The 17,986-nt window shown below is 47.9% G+C and overlaps 1 protein-coding gene across 9 annotated transcripts in view; it reads left to right on the top strand.

Annotated features, from left to right (window-relative positions):
* Positions 1-2,855: 2,855 nt before the first annotated feature.
* Positions 2,856-17,986, top strand: part of ABLIM3 (actin binding LIM protein family member 3) — a 103,881-nt gene continuing 88,750 nt past the window's right edge. For 3 of the 9 annotated variants that reach the window (XM_019534926.1, XM_019534927.1, XM_019534925.1), the window contains exons 1-2: positions 2,856-3,010; positions 3,491-3,613. In XM_019534926.1, the coding sequence (XP_019390471.1) occupies positions 3,601-3,613 (13 nt within the window). In that variant the 5' untranslated portion in view covers positions 2,856-3,010; positions 3,491-3,600. The remainder of the gene's footprint in view (positions 3,011-3,490; positions 3,614-17,986) is intronic. The other 6 variants (XM_019534931.1, XM_019534929.1, XM_019534928.1 and 3 more) reach the window with 3 other exon arrangements.

Genomic DNA, 17,986 nt, shown 5'->3' with positions numbered 1-17,986 from the left:
AGTTGGATGCAATTTCAGTTCAAATGGTTAAGGTTTGGTAAAACTTTAAACCAGGTCTTCTAAAGAAACCTTAATTATAGGCATCACTGTACCTTCAGCCTATAGATTCTGTATCACTTGGGACTCATGGCAAGGAAATAACCCAGTTTGACTTGGAGTGTGTTTGCAGGGCTGGCAGATGGAAGAAAGGAAACTTCTCTTAGCCTGTACCCTGCGAAGACCTGAATCCCACTAAGTCACCATGGCTTCTGTCCTACCCAGGATAACACACATATACCAACAAACTCTCCCTATGCCTGATGAAGGAAGTTTGTCCCCAAATGCTCGTGAAGAACAATTTTTCCAACTATTTAGTTGGTCTAATAAAAGATACCACATCTACCCAAAGAACCTTGTCTGCCTATGCCCTTAGACCAACATGGCTACAACCAACAACACTAAGTCACTGTCTCAGTCTAGGACCTTTCACACAGTTCTGCCTATGTACATCCATCCTGTTATGTAGCACCTGTTGCTATTCCAGTCTTGGTGCTTTCTTGGGAGGCAGAAGTGTGAAGGAGCAGTCTTTTTTCAGGGTGGGGCTGAGCTTTAAGGACTGATATTGATAGGAAATAATACTTAGCATTTTACATCTTCCCAGTGCTGCACAAACCAGCTAGACGCAATGAATGCAGGTACTGTGGAAGCTTCTGAAGTGCACATGTACGTGTGCATGCGTGCACACGTGCGCATGCACACACACACACCATTCTGCTATGCACTTTTGCTTTTATGATTCTGTCATGTCCCTGCCCAGATCCATGAATGCACCTCGTTCCTGATCTGCTAGCCTACCTCATGCTGTTTTAATCTTGTACGCTGCCCAGGTACCTCAGTCCTCATCTGCAGGACTCCCTGGAATTCTAGGTATGGCGCTCCCTTGAATGGATATTGAGAGTTGTTCTGAGGATGGTAAGTTAACAAGATTTTGGAAGCAGGTCAAGCTAAGAAGCTTAATTAGCTCACTGAACCTTGGGGACCTCTTCCCTCTGCCTGTGCTTTATTTACTTGAGCAACAGGTTTATTGATAAGGCAAACATGTAGTATCACTATTTGGGGATCCACAAAGCAATATGCAAGGCATTCAACCCAGAAGGTTACCTGCCTCTCAGCATTTACAGTCTAAAAGTTGTGGCCTGTTGAAGGGTGATGGACTAGGGCTCATTAGCTGCATTGTTTCCTTATTTATAGGACCCACAACTGCTTTTCTTCTCTCCCCTCATTTCTCTCCAATGAAGATTGCCAATTCTGAACCTCCCCTCTGGGCCCTGACCCCCTTCCCTCTCCTTCCATTATTGGTCCCCTCCCTCTGTGCAAATGAGCTGATTACATGCACAGCGCATAAGTGAACAAGACACTTGGAGGATTTAGCTAGTTAATTTACTGTCTAACCAAAGGCACGCACACAATTCACATGACCTACTACCTGTCTTGTTATGTCACTGTAAGCATCTGCTTCCCCAAATCAAACATAAAAAGGCCCTGCCTGTGAGGCAGTTCAGCCAAAGAAGCAAGGAAGAGATGCAGAACCTGTCAGGCCACATAAAGAAATCCCTTTCATTAGACGCGAGATCACTGCTCACTTCTTTGGATCTCAGCAAAGCTTCTCCACTCCCCTTATGTGCGGGTCAGGTCTTGGGTCCTATATCACAGGTGACTGAGCCCAATGAGCAGCTTGGTTGGGTGGCACTTTATTCTGGTAGATACCTAGTTACAAACAAAAGAAAGAGCTAATACCTTTGAAGTTCTTCAAGCAATTCTGATTGTGTTGCTGCAAAGAAGACTGCATGCTGATTTCCAGGGCAGAGCTTTCTTTCCATCCACCAAGCCAGGTATGATACAAACATCCCTCTGTTCTTGCACAGTCCTTACCAAAACCACTTCCTCAGATAATAATGTCAACAGCTATTGGAATGGGAATCTTAGCTCAAGGAAAAACCTATCTCTCCAGAATAGATAGTATTTCCCACAGGAAGCGTTTCTTGAGTACGCCATGTATGATGGTACAAGTGTACTATGTGGGGGTCTGCGGGACATTGGTATAGTGGGTCAAATGAAGGAGGGTCCTCCTTCATAAGGAAGAGCAAGGGAGAGGGACAGGAGATGGGGGGCTGTGTGCTCAGATCCTGCCAGGGACATCTCCTTCAGCTAGTGAAGAGGTTTGGAGGCTCTCCTGGCCAACTCTCCCTGTCTGAGAATCAGGGCCGGCCCGTCCTATCCTGCAGACCCTGCGACTGCAGGGGGTCCTGCACCCAAGGGGCTGTGCCCTGCTTGCCCCCACCACCTGCAACATGTTTAAAGGGCTCATTGCAGGCAGGGAGCCCATTTCTGGCCAAGCGAGAGAGAAGTTCCTGGCTCCGCTCCCACCAGCTCTGTGGAGGAAACCCAGGCACCCCCAGCACGTGCTGTCCCCACCCTGCACTCCCCTGCAGCACAGCCCACATGCGTGCAGCCTGACCCCGACTATTTTATTTCAGTGAGTTTATACCACAGTTAACTGCAATTTTGATTTTTTTAATGGATCAGGGGCCCCCAAAATTATATGTTGCAGGGGGCCCAAAAAATTGTGGCCCGGCCCTGCTGAGAATTGGGCAGGACTCTGATGACCGGCAAAAGTCTGACAGGTGAGGGGAGGGGGTGAAAGGGAGGCCTGCTCCTAGCTACAGCAAAGATTTCGAGAACATACCGACTAGGGCAGAAGAATTGGGAAATGAACAGACTTTGTCTTCTCAATTTGCAAACTTGATGCATTGCATGCAACAAGCCCTGGCACATTTCAGCCAGCAGATGGCAGGCGGGACATCCCATTCTGCCAGCAGGATCAAGCCCAGCAAACCCTGCCCAATGGAGCTATTTCTCCCTTCTCTCCCTTTTCATCACAGTTCTCCTTCTCCAACCCAGCCCTGCCTTAATGAAACTCCTCCAGCTGCATCTGGAAGAGGCTTCTGCTGACAAACTTGCCTGAGAGGAGGTGAGCACTAGGTGGGGTTCATCTTGGGCACATTGTAGGATCAATAGCTAATGGGAACTGCGGGAAGAGGGAGTAGCTGCTTCTTTTGATAAGCAAGCTCTGTGCATGCACCCCCCCCCCATTGCTGTGGTCCACACCCCCCTAGAGCTATAAGAAGAGCTTTAGCTGGAATTGGTCTGCATTGCATGATAGCCCTCTCCATAGGACTCAGCCGCCCTGAGCAGGAGTCGGTCATCTGCCTGGGCTGTGTGCTTCACACTGTGGATCTGTTGCTGGGAAGAGGAGAGAGAGAGAGAGAGAGAGAGGAACACCCTACCCTGGTTTATTCCTAGGTTCCCTGCTTCTTGCTTCTTCCTTCCCCCCCACCCTTGACCTTATTATTAAGAGCAAAGGCAGGAGCCTGAGGAGGCAGTAGAGTGGGATCAAGGAGACACCTTGGCATGAATTAGATGGCAATCACGGGGAAATATTCTTCTTAAGGAAAGAAGAGAAAACCCACTCCCATCGCAAGGAAGAAGGCAGAGAAGGAGGCTTTAAAGAGCAGGTTTGCTCTCTTTGTTGAATGAGAAGGACAGAGCAGGATCAGCAGCATGAGCACTAGCAGTAAGTACGGCTCTGCCTTTCCTTTGCTATGGGAACAGGGGTTTATTTTGCATGGGGTCCGCCTGGGAGGGAGAGGAAGGGAAATGGCATATCAGGGTGGACAAACCTAGTGGGGTAGATTTTTTCCTCCTCTTCCTTCTTGACAAGCCATGACTTCCTCAGTCTCTTTATTTTATATGGAGAGAGATACAGCTAGAACCACGAAGGGGCTAGATCCTTGTGTCACAGCTGTGCATGCAATGCATTGTCTTTCTGCAACATGGTTTAAAAGCTCTGTGCACACACATGCTCTCTGAGCTGTAGACTCAGTTGCTAGTGCCACCGCCTATGTACAAATAGAAATGGATATAATATAGCTAAGGGGAGGGCAGAGTTTGATAAGAATGGAGAGAGATGAGGGAATGATATAATCAAGCCTGGTGTGTGTGATACACAGAAGCAAGCATCCCCTCCCTGATCCAGGTTAGCAGGTATCTCTTTGTATGTGTGTCAGAGAGACATAGACAGCGACACACACTACATATGAATTGCCAAATAAGCAGAGTAGAGCCAGTAAATGTGCTGCATAAGATCAGTACAGGCACCTACTGCCAGTCAGGATGGTGCCCTCCTTTGTGGTTCAGTTGCAGATTCTTGTGAGGTGGATTGGTGGCTTCAAGTTCCTCTCCATTTCTGTTCCATGTTGTTGTTGTTGTTAGGATGTACCTCATTAGTGGGACTTTAGCCTTTTTCATTAAAAATGCCCCCCAATCTGTCGCCTACCTCAACAAATCAGCATAAGCCGCCCACCAAGGATGTGTCTCCAGTGGCAACCTGGCTAGCGTGGGTTCCAAAGGTTTCACGCGTGGCGGAGAACTCCCATTCACAGACTGGCGCGTCCTGACTTCCATGCCCCATCCAGCACTGGTCTTCTTGATATAAGGTGTTGGCTGTGGCTTTCAGGCAAAATGCAAGGCATAATTCCTTGGCCTGCTGCAGCCGACAGAACAGGTGATTCCAGATTTGTTGGGCTGTGTCATAGGCAAGTAAACTTTCCAGGTGCCCACCACATGAGCCACACCTGGTATGTGCATTGCCAACACGCTATTGGGGGTGGGAGGGGTGTATGGGGGGGATGCTCTTACAGGAAACAATAAGGATCAAATCCTTCTTCGTTCACTGGATGGATGGAGGATTACACTCCAGGGCTTTGCAGGAAAGAAACTCCAGGGCTGGTACACAAATGGCTTGGAGGGGCTGGGACTCTGCTTAGTGCCTGCTGGACTTGCGTGATCAGCTGAGAACACAAAGGGTTTGATTCAAGCAGGGAGAATGGGAAGGGATTTTGTCGTTAAAGGAGTCTTGACAAATACATAGCAATTCCTCCTGGTTATTTGCTTCCAGCTTTTAATAACCAGCTTGGGCGCTGATAATTACTGTTTGTAGAACCCGCTCTTCATAAATATCTGATTGCGCTGCTAAGCCCCCACGTGTGCAGAGGTGCCAGCCAAACCCAAATACGATAATTAGCACCTCAACTCTTTGTGAAAGCCATATAACACGTGGGAGGCAAAGGCGGGGCAGCGTGGCCAGTGGGTGAGAGCAGAGAGACCTGGGATATACTCTGATCTTGCCACTGCCACCCTGTGTGACCTTGGGCACTTTATCCGCTATGTTTCTGGTTACCGTTTTCAGACTATGAAGCTGGGGACAAGGATATGTATTGACCTTTGTCAAGTGCTTGTGATCCTTGGATGAAAGGTACCATGTGCTGCTGTTATTGCTGTAATAGAGATACTAGTATTACAGCAGTACTATGATTCATAACAGTTTGAAAACTAACACTTTCTATTCATTTGCTATTTGCACCAAAGAGTTTGGTGCCCTTGATGTGGGTAAAAAAGAGGGTGCTCCTTGCCTCCCTTTTTTTTTTTTTAGTGAATCTGTTACCATGGGTTTTATTATCATTCACTCTGGTAGCAGCCAGAAGTCACCACTGAGATCAGGTTGTCTTTGTACTTGCGCTAGGTGCTGTACAATCACAGAGTAAGAGACAGCCCGTGCCCCCACAGAGCTTACTATGTAATATTGACCTTTCAGCTAGGTATGGGACTGAAAGTCCTGGGGACATGCACAGGTCTATTAAACTGGTGTGCGCAAGGCTTGAGAAGATGAGGGCTTAGTTCAAAAGGCAGAGCTGGCTTCCCCTTTGATTTAGTTTAATAGGTAAGAGGAGAGGGCAGAAGAGGAGGCCATTCATCTGGGTAGATTATTCCTATTTCGCATACACCTGGAGGTGCATATGACTGTGTGCAAGGTGAGGGCTGTAATGCAGAAGACAATATTGCTCCTTAGGCTATGGTATAAGCAGCCATGTGAATGCTCACCATGGCCAAAGAGTCCAAAGCCACACAACCTGCTGCAGGAGAGGCAGGAAACTTGTACCCTGCTGGGCCTTCCAGACTGTTTTAGTTTAATCCTGAAAGTGCTGCCCCACCATGACCCACCATGCTTCTGGCCATGACCATGGGAAAGGACCCCATTGACTAAACGCTGCCCATTCAGAGGGCTAAAGTTGTGCCATGCTTGGGACACCCCTGGAACAACCTCCAGCCACCTGCACACCAAATCCCAGCTACATGGCCAGGATTCAGTGGTTGTGGGGTGGGAGCAAGTGGGCACAATGTGCTTCCTGACAGCAGTCCTGAGGGCAGCAGAGAGGCCTCAGCACCACCTGTTAGCTGGATAGAGGAGGGGCTGGTGATGCGTGCTGCCTCTTGGGCCTCACTTACACATTTGGCCTTCAGTTCCCTTCAGCAGTGTTGCCAGAGGTGCAGGTGGCTCAGATGTGCTGGCACCCTGCTCCTGTGCTCATGCCCTGCTGGGAAGAACCAAGGTCTGGGAATCGAGCTGGTCCACTCACACAAGAAGCAGCTGTTGCCCATAACAGGAAACTGAACTTCCATGTGGTACAGAGCAAGGCAAAGCCTTTCCAGCCCAGGGGCTGTGAGATCAAGATGAGGCACCACATCAGGGTCTCTTCTTTGGCAAGACAGAGTAAGGACTGCAGATCAGGAGACAACGGGTCAGAACCGTAGCTGATTCAACTTGTGGCAGTGAAAGCAGCTGAGGATTTGGCCCAGAGAATCCCATTCATTCCTGTGCTGTGCTGTACAATGACATTGAGATCCTGTCTGACACTGACAGGAGCCAGGAAATTTGGAGTCCAGGGCAGTCATCCTGTTGGGTCTGACTAATGTAGAGGTCTCCAGGAGCTCAGCACAGGGTGTTCTGTGCTCTGTGCCTGCCTTTGGCCTTAGCCTACTCCGTGCATCGCCTTGCTTAGCTCATGGAATCACACACGGGCTTCTCAAAATCGGGTAATCACGAGGTGTAGGACTCAAAGGGGACTTCTGGGGCAACGAGTCCAGGCCTCTGCATTCTCAGGCAACCTGCAAATCTTCACACGCAACTAATATCCAAAACACCAAGAACACCCCACGACATGCCATAGGGAAAAGGGGGAATTTGCTGAATGAAGCCTGTTTTAAGAGATACCATATGTGCCGCCCTCCACTGCCACCACAGGCAAGAGATTCAAGAGATGCAGGGATTTGAGCTAAGAGGATGCTGTGGCATGGGGAAAAAAGGGTCCTTGTCTGTTTTGACAGGCTGGGTTCACAAGGAAAGTTCAGAGGACGAGAGCAAGGACTGCAGGCTAGATACTTATATTTGTTAAGCTATTTATGCCTCTCCCTATGTTAGTACTGCTAATTGATTATAAATGGATTCATAAGGTTATAAATAGGTACATCAGTGCCTCTCTGTGTTCCTACTAAAGCTGGATCCTTTGATGCAAACCCTTGCCAAAAAGGACATGCTGTGTACCAGTTCTAAAATTTCTCCAACTAGAGATACTGACTAGCCAAGCTTCCTCCTGGGGCTATGTATGTGGAAAGGAGCCACTGCTCACCCCTGTATATAGCCACACTGCAAATGAAGCAGTGATTGCATCCATAGTTTTTCCACATGCTGTAAGGATTCTCACTCGGAGTAAGGGCTGAAGTTGTCCAGCTGTCCAGGGGAGTTTAGATGCATGGCTTCTGTTGAAATTCATGGAAGTTATGTATTCTGTTCCTTAAGGGAGCATAGAAAATAGGAACTGGATTTTAGCATTTCAAGAAGAATGTGGTTGAGTTAATTCTTATAATTTCTTTCTGGACAGCTCTAAGGGAGCGAGACTAAATCCCGTCCCGGGGACCACTGGACATTTTGCTATTTACTTCAGTGGGCACAGGTTTTGGCCCTTCCATCTTTTCAGGGATTCCTCATCAGCAGTGAAGCCCTGTTTTTCATAGCTCTATACTATATCCCCCAAGGCCATTGAAGAGTCCCAGGTGAGTTTTCTTGGTCTTGTGGAGATAGTGGCCTTGGAATGATGGAAAAAAACAGCATTATGAGATGAAAATCTTTCAATATCTTGCTCCAGATAATTACTGGCAATTACTGATTCCTATTTTGTCAGCTCTAATGCAAGCCATTAGTTCATTACAACACATCATTGTAAGTTGCCCTCATTTTGAATAGAGACACAAGTGTAGGGTGACCATACATCCTGGTTTGGCAGGGACAGTCCTGGATTTCATAGGCTGTCTCGACCAGCTGGTGAAAAAGAAACCAAAGTCCCAGATCGGCGCCACTCTGCCCACACTGCCTGGCCTGGCTCCTCCTGAGCAGTGGCTGGAGGTGGGGGCAGGCTTGCCTGGGCATCACTCCTGCCTGGGACAGGGATTGGGCAGCGGGGCAATGTCCCAGATTTCTTGAAAATAATATGATCACCCTACAGGAGTGATAATCCTCCCAGAGAAGAGTAAATCCAAGGCAGGGCCAGTGGTGCATATGAAAACCATTTCACCTTACTCTGAACCTAGACAGCAGGAGTGAAGGAACAGTCAGTGCTTCAGAGGTTAGAATAGAGATCCAGGAGGGACTAATCCAGGCTAAGCCACTGACTCACAGCAGACCTTCAGTAAGTCTCTCAGTCTTGTTTTGTCTCAGCTCACTGAGCTGAGAGAGAGCATTTCGGAAGTGGGGACCTCACAGAAAACCAGACCCTGCCTCTAATTCAGAAGAAACCAAATTGCCACCTCCTTTTTTTTTTCTCCAGACACAATGGGACTTATTAGCTATATCACACAAAGCAGCATGTCCATGTGCCATGCAGAAAGGGGATGCCTTTTAAAGGGCTTTGCAGTGGTGGCTGAAAATCTCCCTCAAACCACCTGTCATGCCCTGCTCTGCCTGTAAAATATCAGCTCAGACCTTCTGCTAGCCAAGCGGTCTGTCTCATGAAGTCTAGGAAAGAGACGTTAGGAAGAGCTGATTGTTGAATGACTGGGGAAGTACTAGATAGTGACAAGAACATTGTATGGCAAGTACCTCATAGGAACAAGACAACTGCATGGTTATTTTTGTCTTTGAAATCAGAATCCCAGTTATGCGGTGATCCACTAAGTACAATTATGCCATAATGTCCAAGGCAGTGACAAGGTGTCTACCAGCAAACTCTATGAAGTCCCCATGCAGTTAAAGAGGAGTCACATAGTGCTGTATGACCCTGGGCGTTCCAGCCTTGCCTTACAGAAGAGACATAGGGGGACACTCACTGTCCCTCTTCCTGCTCACCCGTTCAAGTAGGGTGGTGCCTACTTAGGACTCACTTATGAGAGCAGAAAGCCTTTGAAAATGTGTGAGGTCTCTGCCCTTTGAAGAAGCTCCACATCTTGCAGACAGGGCGCCAGTCATCAGGGTCGTGATAAACTAAGTTCTGCACCTGTCCACAGTCATTCAGCTGGGCGCCAGCTGTTTCAATGCAGACAGTTCACGGTCGACATCTGTCAGCATTTCATTTTGCCCTGTGATGACTTGCCCTTGCATCATCCATTGCATATTCAGGGATCCTTTGTAGCCTCCAGCTCTGCAGCATGCATGGAGCACACTGGGAGCTAAAACATTCCACATGGGGCATGCCTAGCAAGGTGAGACCATGTCTGGCAGAACAACGATGCCGCCACAGAGCCTTAGCATTGTGATAGATTCCATCCCATCATAGGTTTATTGAACATGGCCCCAAGTTCTTCACTCTCTGCCCTGATGAGCTCTCAAGAGATGCTAGAAGAGTGATACAGACTCTTCAGATATATCCTACAGTAGATGTTTTAATTACAGGCTCACCCCTAAGCAGGACATTTCTTTCTCCTGTGGGTTAACATCAGAAAGTTTCATAGACAGAGCGATGAGCTGTAAGGAGGCCTATAGTGGCAGATTGTTTGAGGTGTCTTGCTACACCTCTAGAGGCAGGAGTTTCGAGTCCTGCTCTAGATCCATAGTAAAGGTTGCCCCCAGTTGGCCCAGCTGTAAATAGGCACCTGGTCACTCAGGATGGGAATCAAAGGTGGTCAGATGTGATGCTGACCCACTGTTCCCTTGTTTGCTGTTGATGACAGAAACTTGCCCATACTAGTCGCTAGGCTCAGGTGGACTTTTGATCTTTTGTTGATGAGTCAAAGGGAGATAGTGCTGTGCACCAGGAGATGGGAACTTCAGGTGTGACATGGGTGACGGCCTGAAGGTGGAGATGGAAGACTCCAAAGGAGAGATTAAATAGAGAGGTATGAGTTGATCATAAGCAGGAGGAAAGGAATATCCTGGGAAAGAAAAGCACAGATAGGGACAAAGATATATAGGGTCTTGGAAGTGAATGGCAGCTACCTTCAAGATGTTTGTCTCTTGTCATCCACAAAGTATCTGGTATCCAAACACTCACCGAGAGCACTCAGTGGAGTAGCAGTATTGCGAGGCTTGTGTAGTTCACAGAGCTCTCCACTGACACATGCTTCCCTTTAACATGTAAGTAGACTCCCTCATCCTAGACTTCCGATAGCATGTTACCTCCTTGCTCTTTCTAGTGCATGTTGGGAAAGAGATGTCATTGTCTTCTTTTCACTTCACGTGGTGCCAGACCAGCAGATTTTGATCCTAGTCAGCTGCTGTCTTCTAGAGGTTGTGTGCAGATTTCCATCCCATAATGTGTCACTAGACTTCTTATGAGCTGCCTTCCAAACCATCTTGCATGGCAACATACCTCTTTGAGGGCAGAAAACACAAGCCGCCCAAACCAGCCCTGAGGCCTGATGAAAAGCAGGCTGTAAAGTCAGTCACAGCAATTGAATTTTTTCAAGTGCCCAACATGCTCTTGCACAATAAATGACAAGTTTCCTAATGATAAAACTACGATCAGGTTAGCCAGATAATTATATTTGCGATGCCAGCAGGCTGGACTAATGATAGACTGTCCTGTTATCAGCAAGTAGACAGCATGGGGCTTGCCAGCGCTCTCTCCAGCAAAGAAGACAAGCCCACCAAGTTCCTGCCAGACCCCACAGTCCTATCCTGATGGAGCCATAATGAAGTGCCTGGAACATCTAATTAGATATTTTTAGACTAACTAAATCAGTGCCTTTCCATTGAGAGCACTGCAGTACCTCACGAGAGCATCTGGGAGACAGTGAAGCTGACAGAGCAGCTTGACAGGAGCATGATGGGGAAGATGGGGTGCATTGGAAGAGTAGGTTCAAACAATAAGTGCCTCATCACTGGGGGAGGCAGAGTCCAACTGGAAATCTGGCATATTAATGCTTCTTCCTCACACCGTGTGCAGGTTACAGAAAGGCAAAAAAAGGCATGACGGGAAAGGAGGAAGCTACAGCAAAGGAGGGGATGCCTTACAGCGATAAAAATGTGGTGAACAGCGCCAGGCAAGCCAGCTTGTCTCCATCCACCTGCTCTGAATCTCTCTGTTGGGTACTGAGCTACCTTCCCCTCTGCCTTTTGTGCTCACCATTGATCTCTAGAAATCCTGAGAGCTTCTGAGTGCTGTGACTCATATCCCAGACGGATGTGCCTTGCTCTCTGCACCAGGGCTGTCTGAAGAATAGCAGTATAAAACCAATCACATGTGTCGGCCAGTTGAGGCCCTGGAGTCCATTGTGACCCTTGATGATGTTGTAGCTTCTCAGCAGGTCATAGTTAATGGAGATATTTTCTTTGTGTGGTCTTGGTCCCTTAAACACTTCAGTATCAGCCATCCTACTGTGCACCCTGAGCTGAAAGTGTTGTGCAGCAGAAAGGCCTACTTTCTTTGTCGTTAGGGGCCGCCGATTCAAAATGAAGAATGACCTGTAACTTGTGTATTAGCTGGTATGTCCTTATCTCCCTTTCCTTTTTTCCCTGTCTTTCCTCTAACCCCTTTCCTTTTTTCCCTGTCTTTCCTCTGCCCCTTTTTCTATTCTTGGTGTTTTACTCTTCATCCAGTTTGCAAGGTTCATTCTTTTTACTAAAGGGATCCAAATGGGGCTACTCTTTGAGCCATGATGGAAAAGTCCCAGTCTGTGAAGAGCTTACAGTCTAAGACAGGACAAAGGCCAGGCCAGGTCCTTCCAAAGTATATGGTCCTCTAGAGACAGAGCTGGCCTTAGGGAAAGTGGCGCCCTGGGCAAAGGTGTATTTTGGCATGTGCCCCTCTCCCCTCCCAAGTCAGTAGTGCTGCTGCAGGCAGAGGCAGGTGGGCAGAGGCATGGGGTACAATCCAGCAAGGAGGTGGAGCTACCTATCGGCTGGGGTGGGATGGGGTGGGGCAGGGAGACAGTGCTGCTGTGTGTATGCAAGCATATGTGTGTGTCTGCACGTATGTGTGTGCGGGTGGTGCCTCCCTGACCATGGTGCCCTGGGCAGTTGCCCATTTCACCCACCCCTAAGGCCAGCTCTGCCCTATACTCCACAGTGAAGAACATAGCTATATTATATGTACTAGCTATATCCCCCATTGGGAAGGAGGCATTCATGGTGCTCTATGTATCCTTCCTCTCTGGGCTGCACCTGCCACCCCTCAGGATTTTACAGTTCTTTGAACTTGTCTTTCTCTTGGGATGTGTCTTGATGTAGGGATGTAGGCCAATTTGATGAAGTCTTTGTGGGGTCTACAGACAGAGTACAAGTCCAAGAGTCTCCTGTGAATGAGAATAAACTTGAAAGTGGTTTTAAAACCAACTGGGTTGGTGGTGGTTTCTTTCCTTTAGTTAGAGGCATTTGTTGGAACATGTCAAGCTTCAAGGCTAGAATCCCCTGGCATCACAGCTGTTCTCAGTAAAGTGCAGATTCTCAGAAGAGAAGTTGGGGGAAGGGGAGGAGGGTGACAGACTGGGGAGAGGAGTGAGATTGAGTTTCAAGCCCTGGTCAAGGACTTTCCCCATGCTGAAACCTTTAACAAGGTTAAAAAAAGGAGAAAGACAGAGAGGGAAGTGTGCATGAAACTCATCTCTATCCTTTTTCCTAAAAGTCAGAAAGCTTCTACCCAACTGTGATTGCAATTCAGGGTTCATTATAAATCTGAAGGAAAGTATAGGGTAGGTGGATGCATCATCTAAGAAGGGTGGATTTGCTAATGAAAAGCTTTTCCTTCCCCGTGACCCAAGTGAATGGAACTCTGCCCACCAAACAGGTGGGTGGCTCCGGAGTTACTTGTCTGTCACCAATGGCCAGCCCATTGTATGCCATTCTGAATCATAAAATAGCCATAATAATCCTCCAACCAAGTTGGCCATCCCTGTGGCTAATAGTGGAGTTCTCCTGAAGATCCAGTAGTTTTTCTTTGCCTTTGTTGTGGGCTATTAAGTGAAAAACAGACTGTTTTAAATTCTGAATAGCAGCTGATAGCTAGGGGGTGACATCTTGGAAACTGGGGAGAGCTCAGTTGGGGTACAGCATGGCTGCTGTGCAGTGGCCATCGCTGCCTGGAAGGCAGGGGGCAGGGGTGAAGCAAGCAGAGACCTAGTGTTATGCAATCCCAACTAAATGAGCAGTCACATGCAGTCATCAGGAGGTCCCATGGCCCATCCTGACTCAGCAACAGGGCTCAGCCACAACATCCAAATGATTTGTGGGAAAGTCAGAGCAAAGTTCTCTCCCCAGAGCTCCGTGATCATGGTGAAGGATGATGTGGCCAAACTGTTCTTCAGCAGCAGCTGAGTCTGCATTGTCCTGACAGGCTCTGAGCCATGGGTTTATGATAGGCTTTGTTTGGCGCTCTCTCGAACTGAGCTCTCTGAGAGTCATTTTCACACCTACCCACACACCTAGTCCCACGTTCTCTCTCACACATACACAGACTACTACTCCCAGGTGAGTGGCTGAGGTATTACTCGGCTCCTTTCCAAAAAGGCAGACAGTCAGACTCTGAGACATGCTCCTAGTCCCTACTGCTCTTGGAGATTCTGCCAGTCAGACTATTTAGTAAGCTATTTACAACTTAATGACCCATGGCAGAGACAGAGAACAACTCTCTGAGACAGAGAGACAAAAATTCTGTGAGAGCCAGCAGCCACTGTGCATATGGACCAGTAAGCATTCATTGTCCCAAAGCTGCTTAGGCTCTGAGTGTGCTAATGTGGGTAGAGCAGGCATCTGGCCTTCTTGGAAAGGAGACCTCTTGTTTAGGGCTTAGGCTTTCCAATTCCATTTCTTTCATGGTGAATCACCAAACTCATAGATGTATTGAGATGAGGCCAAGAGCGCCCCGCATACCATATTTTCTTGCATACAACATGCCTCAAAATAAAATACACACTTGTTTTTTAAATGAATGAAGGAAAAAAAAAAAACCTTTCTTCCTGGTAAGTAACTGAGCAGCAGCAACTAGGGAGCCAAACCTGTTTGTTGTTCTGCTCTCTGTGAGTCCCAAGCAGATTTTACTTCATTTTTGCCTAGTAAGGTAGAAATGGCTCTTCCTGTATTTTTTGCATGCAATGCACACTGAAATTTCCAAAAACTGAATTTTGAGGAAAGATGAATGACGTATGCAAGAATTATGGTAGCTTGTCCCCCTCTGTATCTCAGGCCATTAATTTTCATACCACTTGATGAAGCCCAATTATTTGTATTCAGCTAGGGCAGATCTTCCAATAAGAGCGCCAGTCTGAGCTAGAAGTAATCAGGAAATCAAGAATATACTGCCTCCCTAGTTAATTTGTTCCTGTGGTTAATTCCTCTCATTGTTAATCTAGCAGCTCTTGATACTCTGCTTCTGTCACAGAAGCTCCCTGCCTGCCCGTGCTCTGGGGCGCAGGTTAATCTCCCCTGCCCCTCGCTGCAGTGCTCGGTACAACGTATGGCAGTGTCTGAACTGTCCGATCTGCTCCAGCTTTTCTCTCTCTCTCCTGATTTCACAGCAGAGCCCTTAGAGTGACAGAGCGTGAGCATCCTACTACATTGTTTATGCACTACACCGCCTCTCTCTCCTGCCCTACACACAACGAATATCACAGCAAACTCCTCCCCTTTCTTCCTGTCTAAATTCCCCATGCTCCACACTGGCCCACTCAGCGTGTGGGCAGGCAGGAGAGTGGGGTTATCCTTTCATATTTCATTACACTACTGTTGATCAGCCACAGTGTCTTCTGTACCAGATCCAACTCTTCAGGGGATGAAGAAGGTAAGGCAAGGTAAGCTGAGTTCTCTTTAGCCTCTTAGGTGCTATAAATATCCATGTGTGACGTGATCTGGTCAGGGCTCTTCTCAAATGGTGCTCTTCTTTCCAGACACACCGAGCTTTTGATCATTCGATTGGATGGAAAAGAACTGCAGGTCCTGACTGTGACACTAAAAGTGTCATTACATTAGCACACTGTGGGGCACCTATCGGGTTATGCATAGTGTAATCCCATCCAGGAACAGCTGAGGCAGGCTTCCTGCCGCTAGGTTAGTGTGCAAACATATAGCTGGCAAAGGGAGCCAGATGGACTGCAACAGGGAGCCTTTTGCCACTGGTAGAAGAAGGATTTATCAGCATTCCATTAGCTTTAGCCATCAAGGGCCAGAAAATGTCACATGGAGGGGCTCTTTCTTTGTCATGCATGTCCGTTCCAAGGCCACGGCCTTTTCCTGATCAGTCACTGAGTGGCTCCATTACTGGCAAAATGGCTGCTTTGCTCTTGAATCACAGGTGTAGAGTGAAACCCAGAGGGCTAATGGCCCTGATGAGATGCTTGCATAGTCTCAGTCTGCTCCTCGGTTCAGTTTATTTGTGGAAGGCATAGCCACAATCCAGCGTTGACCTATGTTCTTGCTTCTTCTCATGAAATGCTGAATGCAAGCTTCCTCCTCAGATATCTGACTCTGACTTGCTTGTCTCTCATTATCTGCATTGTCCCATTCCTGGCTCCTCCACGCATCCTTGAAATGGGCTTTCTTGGCATTCTGTTCTTCTTGCTGTGGTATCCACTGAGCAGCGGTCCGTTTAAGAAGAAACAACTTAAAAAGAAACTCAGATCACCTCCGTTCTACTGGCAGAAGTTTCTCGAGGTCTCTAAAAATATTTTAGCTCTGTCCATGGTGGAGGTAGAAGGTTTCATACCACACTGAAAAATCTCCTGCCTCCCCTTGTGCTGCAGTTCCCCCCGGTGGGGAATGTGAACAGTTTTACAGCTTTTGGGTGTATGGCAAAAGCCAAAAAGTGCACCACACGATCTCAGTAATGACAGCACTGATGCGTTTCTGTTTACTACCCCAAGGGAACAGCAGGTGTCTGGCCAAAGAATGTACTGGGACCAGGATGGACAGAGCAGCCCCCTTATTACATTGTGTAATGCACAGTATAGAAGCTAAGAACACAAATTTAAGTGTAGCCAGATCCCTCTGCTCCATTGGCTTCTATAGGATAGTAGGATAAAACCTAGAAACTGTTTCTAGTGCTCTCCAAACACCCCTTGCTTATGGGGATGCATCAAACTTTAACCAACTGTGTGTGACTTGCATATGTTGCGAAGGCCCTCCAAAATCTGTCCAGGGGAAGCAGAAAGAAAGGGAGATTTCTAGTTTGTACCGGGTCCTGCTCAGTGTGGTATGGGGTTGTGTGAAAGCCTCTGGCCACAGAGAACTAGTTATTGTGAATCCTGAAAAAGAACTAGTGAAGACATTGGCCTGTTGGATGACTTAGGCAGTGGCTTGGCTTCTCAGGCAGAGTACTTGTCTGGGAATGCTGTGTCCCACTTCTCTCTGTCAGCTTGCTAACTAGCCACCCCGCCCCCCACCCCACCCCCCCGCCTATCTACGGGTCCTGCTGGGCTAGATATAAAATACTTCCCATCCCTAAGGATGTTATCAGTCAAAAGCTTTTATGACCTTTTAAAAATAGCTAACAGTGAGGAAGGAGATAAGATGGGTGGGTGGGTGATACCTAATAAGGAAAGAAGGGGAAACTGAGCCAGTGGGGTAATGGAAAGATTCCCATGAAAGGCACGTGAATGATTACAGGGGTAGGGAAGGAGAGATGTAATCATACCATGCGGCTAAGCCACATGCCCCTGGATGACTAGGAATCCTATAAAGAGCTGGAATGTGATGTGTGCAAGCTGAGCATGTCCCAGAGAGGCATGAAGTCAGAGCTAGCCCACACTGCTTCTGCTACAATGTCTCCCTGTTCTTAAGAGATAAGTAGCCATATAAAATAGCTGAAACTCATCCAGGTTCTTTTTCTATGGTGTCCTTTTTGTGACTATCACTCCTTCAGCCTCGAAGGGAAGGTCCAGGCGAATGCAGGAGAATCTATTTCTGCTTATCCTATGTCCAACACAGAGACCCGCTTCCTGGCTCACTACTGACCATAAAGCAGATGGCCTCCGAAAAGAGCTGCACAGTGCATCTACAGATGTGGCCCTCCACTCAAATAGGTCACAACTACACAGGAGAATGTGAACACAGGAGGCACAGGTGCTAGAAGTAAAAGCCTCCGCAGTGTGACCAAAATGGAAGCTGCAGCTTGCATAGTAAATTTCCAGGTATGGGCTGCTGTCTGCCAGGGTGCACTGCCCAGAGCCGCAGGGCTCTGCTGATTTGGGCCCTTTCCGCTGCCGTGGAAATTCCTGTGTCATGGCCTCAAAGGAGCTGGGTGTGAAAGCACACACATGACAGACCAATGGAGTGCTGTTGCCCATCCCAGGAGGGTTCATCTCCATCCATCAGACAAGATCTGCTTGGTCCAAGTCTGCCTCAGTGGAACATCCTGTCTGGTACCAACACGGGAGTTTCGGAGCTGATTCCAGCAACTGTCACTGACTTCCTGTGGTTCCGGCAGTCTCCACCACCAGCAATGCTGACGGAAGGACACACAGAGCATTTCCACTAAATGCTAATGGGTTTGGCTCTGATTTTGCCTGGCAGCCAAGGGATTTGGACACGCTGCATTTTCAGATCTCTTAGGCAAGCTGGAAAATCTCTGAATCCTGTAGGTGACTTCCCTGTAACACAAAGACCCAAAATGTGGGGCCAAATCCAAACACA

The sequence above is a fragment of the Crocodylus porosus genome, unplaced genomic scaffold (genome assembly GCF_001723895.1).
Source record: "Crocodylus porosus isolate Cpor-Errol unplaced genomic scaffold, CroPor_comp1, whole genome shotgun sequence".
Classification (NCBI taxonomy): domain Eukaryota; kingdom Metazoa; phylum Chordata; order Crocodylia; family Crocodylidae; genus Crocodylus; species Crocodylus porosus.
Note: the sequence above shows the minus strand (reverse complement) of the source record. Positions and strands in the feature narration are given on the sequence as shown.